This window comes from Aulonocara sp. 'chitande type north' Nkhata Bay, linkage group LG15, assembly GCF_057382095.1.
Source record: "Aulonocara sp. 'chitande type north' Nkhata Bay isolate Kocher_YH1m ecotype deep benthic linkage group LG15, A_spYH_male_GT1.1, whole genome shotgun sequence".
NCBI classification, from domain to species: Eukaryota; Metazoa; Chordata; class Actinopteri; order Cichliformes; family Cichlidae; genus Aulonocara; species Aulonocara sp. 'chitande type north' Nkhata Bay.
In genome coordinates, this window is record NC_141358.1 from 16,244,603 (window position 1) to 16,258,800 (window position 14,198).

Sequence of the window (14,198 nt, forward strand, 5' to 3'; positions counted from 1 at the left end):
TAGCTACTCTTGCATGTGTGCTTAGACCCAAATTTACCTACAAATATTCTCACTTTGAAAGAATAATAACCTCCAGCATTTTAAATAATTATGATCTGAAATAAGATCAGAATCCTAAACTTTTTAACTGTATCAGAGTTTTGCTTTGAATGGTGTTATTTCTGTTTAAGTATGCATTACTAAGAATGACTCGTTTTTCTTCTAAAAGCAAAGATCCGGATAGGTGGTAACCATATGTGGCTCCATTGATTTAATAAAACACCTCATTTTTTAACCAAAGTGAACAGAACCTGATGAAATGTCTGACAATCCTTCTCCGATTACTGAAAATCAACAAATATTCTACATGGAAGTGTCCCTGCTTGTCTAAATATTTTCCATGAGGACTAGAAGAGAAAAAAAAAACAACTTATGCAATAACAAATCTAATCAGATTGAAAAGTTACAGTGCTTTTCCTTTCTAACTTGTACAAGGTTACACCTATTCTGGGAACTCCTCTAATGGTCTGTTGCTTTTCTTTATAACAGATGATCCCATTGTCCTTTTTAGATAAGTTAAAGTAACAACACAACAATTAAATATTGTAAAAATAGACCATCCTTCTTCAGTGTAACAGTTTTATCAGGAGAAATGTGCTAAATAATCTAAACTATCCAAACTACATTACAAACTACATTATTAACAAGTCTTTATACATGTTTTCCCAACTTGAGGGTGAGGTACCTCCAAAGGGCCAGGGAGACCTCCGGTAGTCTCATTGATTCATGGGACTCAAACACTATGAATCAAAGGTAAAATATGTATTAACTCTGGCGTAATATTCTTCACCGGTTTTATAAAACTATGAAATTATTTGTTAATGTTTCAATTCGATTCAATTCAATTTTATTTATATAGCGCCAAATCACAACAGCAGTCGCCTCAAGGCGCTTTATATTGTACAGTAAGTAATGTTAAGGTCGTGTCTCTGTCATGCCACCACAGGGGGCACTGACCTCTTGGAAGTCAGGGAACAGGGTACATATGGTGCTAAGCATGAGAAAAGCAGCTTGATTCAAACCAAATGCAGTGCAATACACGTTTCAGACATCACACCTGTTCAGAGGAATTTTGAAGATTTAGTTTGTTATTGTTCAGTCACTAAATGTGAGTCAGAGCACCAGCGATCGTAGTTTTCACAGAAATTTCTCAGAAATGTTTCTTTTTAATTGATGACGGTGTAAGAGTTGATGCTGTTTGGAGCATGTCATCTTGTTTACATAGCAGACTCAGGGTCGTGTCAGATCGTCACGATGCTATTATTTGTAATAATGAATCTCAAAGAGCTCATGTACCGTTAATGTGAACTGAAATCTTTCTGTGGCTGCTTCACATAATAAGCTTTAAACCTGAAACTGTTAGTGAGCACTAACAGAAAGTATTGTGAATTGATAGCATACTTTCCATGAATCCCCCCTGAGGCATTCTGCAGTATGTTACAGATGCAAGGATGAGGATCAGGCGTAGGAACTTGAAATGAGACATTGTGGGAATCTGACTAAACTGCTTTCTGATCTAAATAAAGGTTCACAGGCTTCTAGATTTACATTATTCAAGTCACTGATTGTGATTGGGCCTTGGACCACCCCAGACTCTGTCTATTCTCTACTCTCAGTGCCCAAACAATAATCTTTTTTTTTTAAATAACTATAAGCTTCTCTAAGGATGTAAGGCTTAGTCTACACAAAAACAAGCAAAAATTCATTTTTCAAAAACGTCTGTTGAGAAGTGGATCATGGGTAGGTTTTCAAAGCGTAAGCTATTGCATTTCAATTAAGTGTTATTGTTTCCAGGGTTATGGCATTACTGGCCTGCTATGCTGCTTGTCTTACTGTAGCTAGCACCTGGGATTTTCCTGCTGTAACTCATCAGAATGCCTCCAGTTAACACAGACATGGCAGTAAAAACTGTTTAAAATACTGAAGATATGTCCATCCTGCTGATTGATGATCGAGCTTTTCAGGATGATCACAGTTAAGACTCATTAAAAAAACAAAAACAAAACAAAAACTACCTGATTCAGCGCTGGCTGTCTAAAATGGAAACTTCTGGTCATCAAAAAATAAGCTTTAAATGTTACATGGAACGAACCTGTTACAGCTAAAACTTGCACAAGCATGCCAAATTAAGTAAAGTTGTGAGCAAGCTATAAAGTCATCACATTAAAGGATGGAATAAGCATGATGAGTTTTTCCAGGTAAGAAAACTAACCTGGGCATGGACGGTGTTATGGTGTCGCTTTGATGAAATTACAGAACGAGTCATCAAAGAAAGTCTTGTGTATCATATCGTATTCATTTTAGGCTGCTGACATACTTGACTGACTCATTCATCTCAGTTGCGAAACTTCTACGTTGCAGCAAACAGTGCAAGAACAGCAAGAATAAGAAAAAGATTTTTCTTGATAGCTTTGCATTATTCTGGATGTTACACTGGTTATTTTTGCATTTCGAATGCTATAGATTAATGTTTTAACACTTTTAGTGATCGTGACTTTATTACATTTAAATCTTTGCATAAGATGCAAAGCCTAATTAACAAAACTTTCTCTTGTATCACATTCAGTCTCCAGTTTGCACAGATTTTTCTGCTGATTTAAAATTGTGTTGGACTAAGAAGTGGGATTAGATTACAGTTAGGTGAGCAAAAAGTCTCAAGCCACTCCTCATTTATTTATATTTTCTTGAGAAAATGGGGAAATAACAAGCTTAAAAGTCAATATTTGGTATGACCACCTTTATTTTTCAGCACAGCCCAAACTTTTAGGAATAATTCTCCAGGCTCCTTGAAGAACATTCAAAGCTCTCCTTTGGATGTCGGCTGCCTTTTTGTTCTGTTCTGTGTCAAGATGATCCCACACTGCTCGATAAAGTTGAGGCAGATCCATGAATGATAGTGCTACATTGTGTGTTTTTTATATCCTGGTATGCTTTCACTGCATTGGTGTATTTGGGATTATTGTCAGGTTAAATAATGAAGCCATTTCCAGTCAGGTGCTTTCCAGATGATACTTCATGGTGGATCAAAATTTAGTGGAACTTTTCTGTGTTTGGGTTCACATCTCAGGTTATTTTTCAGGTTTTTGTTAACTTTTTTCCTCTTTCTTGAGGACACGTTCATGTGATCATGTGCTGCAGAGTATCTTTTTTTACTGCTTGCCACTTCTTCTTTTTTCCTCAGTTACTTTTAAGGACACACTGCACACTATGCTGACATATGCAGAGGTTTCGACTAATTCGCTCTTTGGGAACCAACTGGTTGATGCAAAATCCTATTTTATGCCTGTCAGACTGTGTTTTTAAGACTTTCCAAAAACCTAGAGAACTATTCCTTTTTTTTTTAAAGAAAAATGACAAGAAAGTCTGATTTCCTGGAAGCAAAAATATGAAGAAATGAGAATTGGTTCAAGAAAAAGAAAGGAAGCTGGGTAAGAAGAACTTCGTATTCTCAGAGTAGCAGACTATGACCCAACCCAAGTGTAAAAAAAAACCCTCTGTACAAGAGGAAGTGTGGGCTAAATACAAAAAAAGTGAACAAACAGTCGAGGCTGGTATTGTTGCAGTAAGGAGTCAGACCAAAATGTAGCACTCAGAAACAAGGGTTAAAACTAACAAGCAGCTTTATTGCTGAACTTCAACTAACCACAAAATAATGCAGGTTAAAAAATAAGAAATACACTCTTTAAAGAGGGAAAATCAACAAGAAGCAAGGACACAGCCAAGAGGAAGAACTGAGACAATATATATTCACACAGAATAATGAAGGGAAGGGAAACAGGTGGGATCACAGCTGGGGCTCATTACAACTGACAAAAGGAAATAGAAATACAAATAAGATACAAGTAAGAACAGACACCAAAATAAAACAGGAAAAAACAAAGCACAAATGCGCAGGCTTGACACAATGACAGAAAGGTGAGCAAACACTGAGAGACCAGACAGACACGGGGACACAGGTGAGGAAAGGGGTAAGAAAAGATGATGAGTTAGATAAAACCAAGACACATGGACTCAATGAGACATAATCAGAGAAGAAGAATTTAGAAGTTGAGTGCTGGAGGAAATAAAAAGAATAAAATGAAGTGGTCCTTATAGATCTTTTTTCTACTCTACCTGAGCACTCTACAACATGCCTCAGTCACCCGTTCACACCCATTCATCCATCCATCCATTTTCTTCCGCTTATCCGGGGCCGGGTCGTGGGGCCAGCAGCCCAAGCAGAGAAGCCCAGACCTCCCTCTCCCCAGCCACCTCCTCCAGCTTACCCGGAGGAACACCAAGGCGTTCCCAGGCCAGCCGAGAGATATAATCTCTCCAGCGTGTCCTGGGTCTGCCCCGGGGGTCTCCTCCCAGTGGGACATGCCTGGAACACATCACCCAGGAGGTGCCCAGGAGGCATCCTTGTCAGATGCCCGAAACACCTCAACTGGTTCCTTTCGATGTGGAGGAGCAGCGGCTCTACTCTGAGCCCCTCTCGAATGGCCGAACTTCTCACCCTATCTCTAAGGGAGAGGCCAGCCACCCTTCGGAGGAAACCCATTTCCACCGCTTGTATTCGCAATCTCGTTCTTTTGGTCACTACCTACAGCTCGTGACCATAGGTGAGGGTAGGGACGTAGATCAACCGGTAAATTGAGAGCTTCGCTTTTACACTCAGCTCTCTCTTCATCACAACAGACCGGTACAGTGTCCACATCACTGCAGCCGCTGCACCAATCTGTCTATCGATCTCCCGCTCCCTTCTCCCATCACTCGTGAACAAGACCCCGAGATACTTAAACTCCTCCACTTGGGGCAGGGTCTGGTCCCTGACCCGGAGTGGGCACGGACGAGACCAAGACACCCATTCATGCAAGCGCTTTTTTCCTATGCTTTAGTGCTTTCTGTGAGCCAGCTGTTTTCCCTGTTTCTATGCATCTGATAACCTAAGCAATCCATCTGCCGGCTTCAGTTTTTGCTACAGAGACAAAAGAGTTTTTTCAATTACCTTAATTAAAATGATCATTTCCTCCAGGCCCCAACAGCAACACCTGCAGTGTTTACCCTAAAGATCTATACATCAAAGCGGGAGAGAACATCACGATAACATGTCAGAGCGCGTGCGATGGCACGAGCAAAATCTACTGGAAACTGAACAACGATCGCATTGATGATAGCCTGTCCAGCATGTTGAACCGCACACACACAGTCTTGTCACTCAGAAATTTCACTCACCCTCGTGCGACATTGCAGTGCTATACTGCAGATACTCAGCAAGTCATTGGAGGCACCATTATAGAAACGTACTGTAAGAAGTCATTTTCTTCCATTACCAACATAAATATAGTTGAGCATTCCTGCATTAAAGGGAAATGTAGGACATTAATAACTTAATTTCTCTTCAGCAGCAAAACCCAGAAATATTTCATGTGTCCATTATAAGCTTAATCAAGAGGAAAGCGGTGGCTTAGACAGCCTCACATGCACATGGGAGCATCACATGAATCCCCCAGTGAACTATGCCGTAGAGAGGTAAGTTTTGTATTTTCTTTCTCTTGTGTATAACAACTAATGTAGATTTTTTTCCCTTTGTTTTAATGCTTCTTAAATTATTTAATAGATTTTTCTTTCCTTCAGTGTTTTTTATAAACAAAAGGAAATTTTACAATGCCACTCAAAGAAAACAACATGCACACTCACAGAACTATTCACACTTCGAGATGACAACATCACTGTTACCGTGAAAGCCACAACTCATCACTGGAATGTTTCCTCTGAGCCTCGTACATTTGCGCTACATGACATAAGTAAGTGACATGGATTACATTTCATATAACTATATTTATGAATGTTTTTGATGATGTTGAAATGTCTGCTACTCAGGTAAAAGTCTTCCCCCAAAGGACCTAGAGGTGGCTGACTCTGCAGGTTCGCTCTCAGTTAAATGGCGACGACTTTCTCCGTTAGAGCCGGGTCGCTGTGAAGTCAAATGCAGGAAAGTACGTTGCTCTTTCATTACATGCACAGCTGCTCACTTTGAAACAATAACAAGAATTAGTTACGACACTGCCATAAAAATGCTGAATGAAACACAACAGTTTCAATGACGATGACCACAAGTTATGTCATTTTCATACATTAAACAGCAAGTTACATAAACAGATTTCCAGGAAGACAAAATAAAAAGGAAGTCCCAAAAAATGTGTCATCTCGATCTACAGTCATGTCAAAAAACAATTCTCCCACTGGAATTAAGAGAGTAAGCAGCAGCTTGATGCTGCTATGCAAATGCACTAGATTAACTGATGAGCAAGTGTAACTAGCACTAACATAATCAGACAGTCTTTCTAGGAATTAATTTCCAAGTAAATTCGCCTCCAGGTCAAACTTTGAAAGGACTCTTCAGGAGTCAGTTAGCATGTGAAATTTTAAACTTAATGACAGCAAAATTAGAAAACGACTGAACAAGTAAGACTTGTTTGGAAGGGATGCCAAGAGAAAGCCTCTTCTCTCTAAAAGGAACATAGCAGCACAGAAATGTTTGGCCATAATGCACACGACCACCAAACACAACATATCAGCACAAACAGCTCATAGCAGCTGTCACAGGACCTGGGCCCCTTGTAGTCATTGAGTCAACTATGAACTCCTCTGCAAGTATTCTAGAGTCAGATGGGACGAGTATATCTGATAGTTCAAGCTTTGCTGGAACCGGGCATGTGCAACCGGACAGTGATCCCAAGGACAGCAGCAGAGCTACACAAGAATGGCTGAATTTCTCTGAAAAAGAAATTAATAAAGCTGTTGCAATGACCCATTCAATGTCCAGTCCATCTGACTGAAATGCTGCGGCGGGACATTACGAGACAAATTCCCACAAACCTCAATGAAGTAATGTGAGAAGCATGTGAGAGACTGATGAAGTCAAACAGAAAATGGCTACTTCGATTTGTTGCTGTTAAAGTTTGTTCTACAAGCTATTAAATCCTGGGCTGTACTTATTTCATCTCATGTGTTGTGGAAGTTTAACTTAATAAAGCCCGCAGACAAACGGTGAGCGTAGCTGGCATCCTTTAATTAAAAAGAACAAAAAACCCAAACTTGGTGGGAGCAGCCATCGCGGGGCAAATGACCTGCTAAAACCCAAGTAAATAATGTGAATAATACATAAATAAAGGAAATTCTAATACACATGTTAATAGTTTTGCCTAGTCTTGTGAAAGTTAATTTAGTTGGTTAAGCAATAATGTTTTAAAATAGTACCCAATATGTGCCTTAGCTAAAGATTTCTGTCCAGAAAAAAATTATATATCTAGTCATAAACAGTATTTGCGTCATCAGATGCAAAAGTGCAGATGGTATAAACTGCTATAAAGCTGTGGAATGGGAAATAAAATGTAGACACTATATAAGCTCTTTTTGTTTCTGCCAACATGTTTGCAATATTTAACCCTTCATGGCTAACTGGGGACTTGTTTCACTTCCAGGTTTTAGCTGGAGGAGAAATTGTCGAGGTAAGGAAAAGCTGGCTTGTCTCAAACCTCTAATCTCTGCGGTATTTGAGGAATGCAGAAATAAAAACACATTTGCTGCACAGGTAGTGAAGGTAAAACACAAATTAGATAACCTGTAATCACCTAAAAATCATATGCAGTGGTCCCTCACTATAATGCGGTTCACGTTTCGCAGCCTTGCTGTTTTGCAGCGCATTGTGTTCTGCGTCCTGATTGGCTGTAGACCATTATCAATCAATCTCGTGCTGTGTCTCCTGCACAGTATAGAATGCGTTCAGGTAGTCAAATTTACATAAATCTTCGAGCTGTGGCAGTGTGACTCTGAAGAGCTGTACTGTATGTTTGTAAGTTTTCTCCCCAACAAACTCAACAATGTTGACTAAACGTTTTTGCACCGTCAAAGGCAACCAAGGGTTCCTTTGTTTTCATTCTATAATACTGGACTTATTTTTCTACGAAGGTTTGAACTTTGAGAGTGTTTAAACAAGAGATAAAAGTGTGAAAATCTTCATGCCTGTCTGAGAAAAGTGCATAAAGTGTGTAGTGACGGGTTTTTACAGCCTTAAAACATTTATAATAATTGTAAAAAAACCAAAAATTAACAAAGTCGGCTACTTCGCGGATTTCACCTAGAGCTGTACTGTATGTTTGTACGTTTTCTCCCCAAGGGACATAAAGCTGTGGAATGGGAAATAAAATACATACATGAGGGACATAATGGATATACTGTGCTAGTTGGAAGAAACAAATAGAAAATAAATAAGCAGCATGTGATATTTCTATAGCTGAATATTTAGGCTGTATCCATAACTGACGCAATTGATTTCTCAGTATATTCATTTTTAACTTCATTATAAAATATTTTCAGCATTCAATTTTGACAGCGATTTGTTTCGAAATGTTTCTAAGAATTAAAAAATATTATAATACTAATATTATAATATTCCTTTTAATTAAGTTACAATTAATTATCTTTAGATAAGATTAAACATTACTTTTAACAAATAAAAACATTCAGCTAAAGGATGACTTCTGGCAAATAGTGGTGACATTTGGCAAGAAAAGTATTTTACTTAATGTAATAAATTATTTAAAAAGAAATCTAAAACTCCTCAACTTCAAAAAAGTTCCTTGTTGCATGGATTTTTTTCCCTGGATAATCAATTCAACAAAATAAAAAATAAACCTTTATAAATCTCGATTCTTTTTAAACATGCACCCTATAAATTTAGTGACTGTTGGTAAAAGCTTTGAGTATGTTTTAGAAGTGAAGTGATGTTCCTAAGAAGAAATGTTTGTTTCTCCTAGTGTGACCACAGTGAGACTGGAAACAATACAAGACCATATTGTCTACTAAATGATGAAGCTAATGGGTCCATCATGATCAACAATGTGGATTCCTGCACTACCTACGGCTTTTCAGTACGCTGTGTTTTGGGGAAGGCCATCTGGAGTGACTGGAGCAAGGAAAAACTACATATGACCAAACTAAACAGTAAGCATGGGTGTAACTTTGTGCTGAACATTGGGGGGGTCAAGATCTCTGAAATGAGTAAAGAAAATCAACAGCCTTGAATTGGGATACAGCCCATGTGTTTGCAACAAACCGTTTATTTTGCAAATCGAGCTCAACACTGCCCCTAGCGTCCTGGAACACTTCCGTTGTGTTTTGGAGTTTGCCTGTGTTTTGTATTTTGTACGTGTTTTGGAGTTTGCATGTTTTGTATTTTGTACGTGTTTTGTATTTTGTACGTGTTTTGGAGTTTGCCTGTGTTTTGTATTTTGTACGTGTTTTGGAGTTTGTATGTGTTTTGTATTTTGTACGTGTTTTGGAGTTTGCCTGTGTTTTGTATTTTGTACGTGTTTTGTATTTTGTATGTGTTTTGTATTTTGTACGTGTTTTGGAGTTTGCCTGTGTTTTGTATTTTGTACGTGTTTTGGAGTTTGCATGTGTTTTGTATTTTGTACGTGTTTTGGAGTTTGCACGTGTTTTGGAGTTTGCACGTGTTTTTTATTTTGCACGTGTTTTTTATTTTGTACGTGTTTTGGATTTTGTACGTGTTTTGGAGTTTGCATGTGTTTTGTGCTTTGGAATTTGTAAGTGTTGTGGAGTTTGTACATGCTTTGTCTCTAGGGGCCACCTTAGGTTTGAGGCCCAGAGAGGGAACATTATCAAGGAATGTTAAAGGAATGAAGTCTGAAACATTTTGAGTTGCAGGTTTGGACTTGAATGTGATAATACAAAGTCAAAAGTTTAGTCTTTTATGCTGTGTAATATGACTGTAGTGTTTAAAAAAAAATACCTCCAGAGAACCGATGTCATGTAACACGAAGATGAGGGTCAGTCTACAACTTCTGCAGCAGAATTACTAAAAATAATGAACTGCGATGGACTTGCGGTCTTTGACGTACCCCGCAGCTCACATCGAGAGAGCTTGGATAGGCTCCAGCTCCCTCCGTGACCCCGAACTGGAGAGGCAGTTCACAAAGTGGATGAATGATTGAATTATTCGCTGTAAACACGTAGTTGTTTGCAGCGGTTACCATGAGCTCCAGGATATTATTTAACGCGTGAACAGACACACTGCTTTCTCCTTTCTTGGCTTCAGACCAAAACCGTTGACAGTTTTCAAATATAATAATATTCCTGCCTGCGTAAAATAGTTTTTCTTATTTTGACCTTTTACAGAGAATCATGTCAACCTGCGCCTGTGGAGAAAAGTGTCTGAACTGGAAGAAAATGGACTTAGAAAAGTCCGTGTCATGTGGAAGGTAAGGAAATATCTCATTGGTGTCTTTAAACAGCAGATTTCTGTATGTTCTATTTTTTTATGTGACAAGCTTCAAATTATCCACACAGGGTATTCCTAAAGACTGTGGAGGCACATTTGATTACACCATAAAACAAACTCATGACAGTGAACACATGACTGGAGGGAATTATACCTTCTGTGGCAACACAACTTGTGATGTTGTTGTAAACCAAGATGCACACAGAATAAATCTCACAGTCTTCCAGAATAAAGAAGTTCTTGTGGTGAAGTCAGTTTATGTTCCGGCCGTTGGAGAGAGTAAGTTTAAATGCTTTTTACTGAGCATTTTTAATGGGCAATTATTATTGATGTACCAGATTGCTTCAGTTTAATGGACAAAGGCTTTGCTGTGTTGTCAAGCAATTTGCTTCTTTTTTCTTTCACTTTATCTAATCGGCAGGCCTTCCTCAAGTTACCAACATCCAGACCTTATCTGATGACAAAGTTATTAAGGTCAGCTGGATGGCTCCTATGCAGCCAGTCAGTGGGTATAAAATTGACTGGACCCAGGATGGAAGTCAGTACCACTGGAAAGAGAGCGAGTACACGAATGTAACACTCAGCGGTACGTTAGAGAGCAGTGTGATAACGATAAATTGATGACAGGCTGATAGATGGATGTTTAATAAATTCCAAGGGAGCCTTGTGGCTGGAATCTGAGTCATGCCGATTTATTGGCAAAGACATGATCCATTTGTGTCTTATCTTCCAGCATCATTGGTTCATGGGTGTAGCAAATTATGCATAGCGTGGGTGAGATAGATGTTAAAAGCTGCTCTGTAATCCATTATACATTCTACAGAAAAACAGTTATTTCTTGAAAACTGTGTCCTGAGATGTGTTGCAGCTTGCGGTGTTTCTTTGTGCTCAGTTGTGTTTAAGCAAGCAGAGGAACAGCCAGGCTAAATAGATTTACTCACAATGTTTCTGTGAAGGTCTGGTTCCACGGACCAGGTAAAATCTGTTTCTTGTTTTTTTTTAAGTATTAGAAAAGACACTATTTTTCAAAGGTTAACAAACAAGGACAATCACCGAAATAGATCCTGTATTTGTATTCTTCATTTCCATTTAGTTTTTGTAGGTCTGCTTCAATAGCATCTGTGTTTACTTATGCTAGGAAGCTGCTTATTGTGAAGCTATTACTTAATTTTTTCTTGTTTATCACAGTTCTCACCCAAGTGCCTTTCATAGTGTCCCCACTTTTATTTCTTCTACATTTCTAACCCTGTAGTCATCTCAGGGCTTCTCAAATCTTCTCTCATAACTCTTTGGATGCCTTCAAACCTCAGATGAGGAAACAGATGACCTAAACTATTTAATTATAAGCATAACTGTTAAAACAAATAAATCATTCTTATCCATTGTTGCACACATATTAAATCTGAAACGTATACTAGATTATAATAGATACTAATCCCAAGAAGCATTTCATCATATAAACAGATCATAAGAACCACTTCACTTGGTGCACTTGGAGCTTTGGTATGTTTAGATTACACAGCTTTTGGTACTTTAGTTATACTCTTGATAGGCTTCTAGCTAAAATATTACCATAGCTAAAGGCGGTATCATATAAAGCATAGAACAAATTCAAATTTGGCACTAACAGCACAAAACTCCTCTAAGGGATGCACGTAATCACTGTTGAGCTGTGTGGCTAAAAAGCTAAACAAGTATGCTGTAACAGTCACTTGCTAGTTCTCTGTCATCAGTTTTCAGACTAGTCTTCCCCCTCTCTTACAGGCCTCCAGGAAAAAAAGCCATATAATATCACAGTAACGCCCCTCTTTGATGACAAGACAGGTCAGGGCACAAAAGTCCTTCATGTTTGCTCCAGTTTTGGAGGTAAGTAATTCAGATGTTTGGATGTATACACTACCAGCAAAGGTTTGGACACACCTTATCATTTAATGATTTTTCCTTGTTTTTATGACTATTTACATTGTTCTCACTGAAGGCAACAAAACTATGAATAAACACATATGGAATTATGGAGAAAATAGTGCTGTCAGCGTTAATGTTGTTAAAAATGACGTTAACGCCATAACTGCAACCCATAACCGACTGGCTGCACGGCGCAAATGCATTAACGAGCTAACTGCGCTGAAGCGTTGACGCCGTGCAGCCCTCACACGGGGCGAGACGCGTTAACTCACTAACAGAGATTTGCGTTAATGCGGTTATGGCGTTAACGTCATTTTAACGAGATTAACGCTGACAGCACTAGTAGAAAACAAAAGAATGTGAAATGATTAAAAAAATGTTTTATATTTTAGATTCTTCAAATTAGCCAACCTTTGTTTTGATTACTGCTTCACACACTCTTGGCATTTTCTCGATGAGCTTCGTGAGGTAGTCTCCTCAAATGGTTCTCCAACAGTCTTGAAGGAGTTCTCAGAGATGCCGAGCACTTGTTGGCCCTTTTGCCTTCACTCTGCGCCCATCTCATCCCAAACCATCTCGACTGGGTTTAGGTCAGGTGACTGTGGAGGCCAGGCCATTGGGCGCAGCACTCCATCACTCTCCTTCTTGGTCAAATAGCCTTTACACAGCCTGGAGGTGTGTTTTGGTGTCACTGTCCTGTTGAAAATCTAAATGATGGTCCAACTAAACGCAAACTAGATGGGATGGCATGTCGCTGCAGGATGCTGTGGTAGCCATGCTGGTTCAGTGTGCCTTCTATTTAAAATAAATCCCTAACAGTGACACTAGTAAAGCACCCCCGCACCATCACACCTCCTCCATGTTTCACGGTGGGAACCATGCATGTAGAGACCATCTGTTTACCTTTTCTGCATCACATGAAGACATGGTAGAACCAAAGATCGCAAATTTGGACTCATTAGATAAAAGCACAGATTTCCACTGGTCTAATGTCCTTGTGTTTTTTGGCCCAAACAAATCTCTTTTGCTTGTTGCTTTTCCTTAGTTGTGGTTTCTTAGCAGCTATTTGACCACAAAGGCCTGATTCATACAGTCTCCGCTGAACACTTGATGTAGAGATGTGTCTGCTACTGGAACTCTGTGTGGTATTTATCTGGGCTCTAGTCTGAGGGGCTGTGAACTTGCGATTTCTGAGGCTGGTGACTCGGATGAATTTATCCTCAGCAGCAGAGGTGACTCTTGGTCTTCCTTTCCTTGGGCGGTCCTCATGCGAGCCACTTTCATCGTAGCGCTTGATGGTTTAAGGCGACTGCACTTGGGGGACACGTCTATTTCTTGTTTCTCTTTACTTAGCTGGTTGGTTCTTGCACAACTGCAGTAACCAACCAACTGATGGTCCCAACCTCATTAAGAAAGCAAGAAATTCCACAAATGTACCCTGACGAGGCACACCTGTGAAGTGAAAACCATTTCAGGTGACTACAACATGTAGCTCATCGAGAGAAAGCCAAGGGTTTGCAGCACTGTCAACAAAGCAAAGGGTGGCTACTTTCAAGAATCTTAAATATAAGACATATTTATTTATCATTTTTTTCTTTGCTATATAATTCCATAAATGCTTGCTTCATATATTTGATGTATTCAGTATGTATAGGGGTAGGCAACTCCAGGCCTAGAGGGCCGGTGTCCTGGAGGTTTTAGATCTCACCTTGGGTCAACACACCTGAATCAAATGATTAATTCATTACCAGGCCTCTGGAGAACTATGTCATGTTGAGGAGGTCATATAGGCTTTTAAATCAGCTGTGTTGGATCACGTACACATCCAAAACCTGCAGGACACCGGCTCTCAAGGCCTGGAGTTGGACACCCCTGATGTAGAAAGTAGTAAATATAAAGAAAACTCATTAAATTAGAAGGTGTGTCCAAACTTTTGACTCATTCTGAAACAGTACTTTTTAAAATGCTG

At 39.2% G+C, this 14,198-nt stretch overlaps 1 protein-coding gene across 6 annotated transcripts in view; it reads left to right on the forward strand.

Annotated features, from left to right (window-relative positions):
* Window positions 1-14,198, forward strand: part of LOC147312842 (interleukin-6 receptor subunit beta-like) — a 30,449-nt gene that overhangs the window by 557 nt on the left and 15,694 nt on the right. For 2 of the 6 annotated variants that reach the window (XM_086264618.1, XM_086264623.1), the window contains exons 2-11: window positions 5,054-5,326; window positions 5,424-5,550; window positions 5,656-5,825; window positions 5,902-6,017; window positions 7,506-7,532; window positions 8,841-9,027; window positions 10,222-10,304; window positions 10,393-10,603; window positions 10,746-10,910; window positions 12,089-12,190. In XM_086264618.1, the coding sequence (XP_086120744.1) occupies window positions 5,054-5,326; window positions 5,424-5,550; window positions 5,656-5,825; window positions 5,902-6,017; window positions 7,506-7,532; window positions 8,841-9,027; window positions 10,222-10,304; window positions 10,393-10,603; window positions 10,746-10,910; window positions 12,089-12,190 (1,461 nt within the window). The remainder of the gene's footprint in view (window positions 1-5,053; window positions 5,327-5,423; window positions 5,551-5,655; window positions 5,826-5,901; window positions 6,018-7,505; window positions 7,533-8,840; window positions 9,028-10,221; window positions 10,305-10,392; window positions 10,604-10,745; window positions 10,911-12,088; window positions 12,191-14,198) is intronic. The other 4 variants (XM_086264619.1, XM_086264620.1, XM_086264621.1 and 1 more) reach the window with 4 other exon arrangements.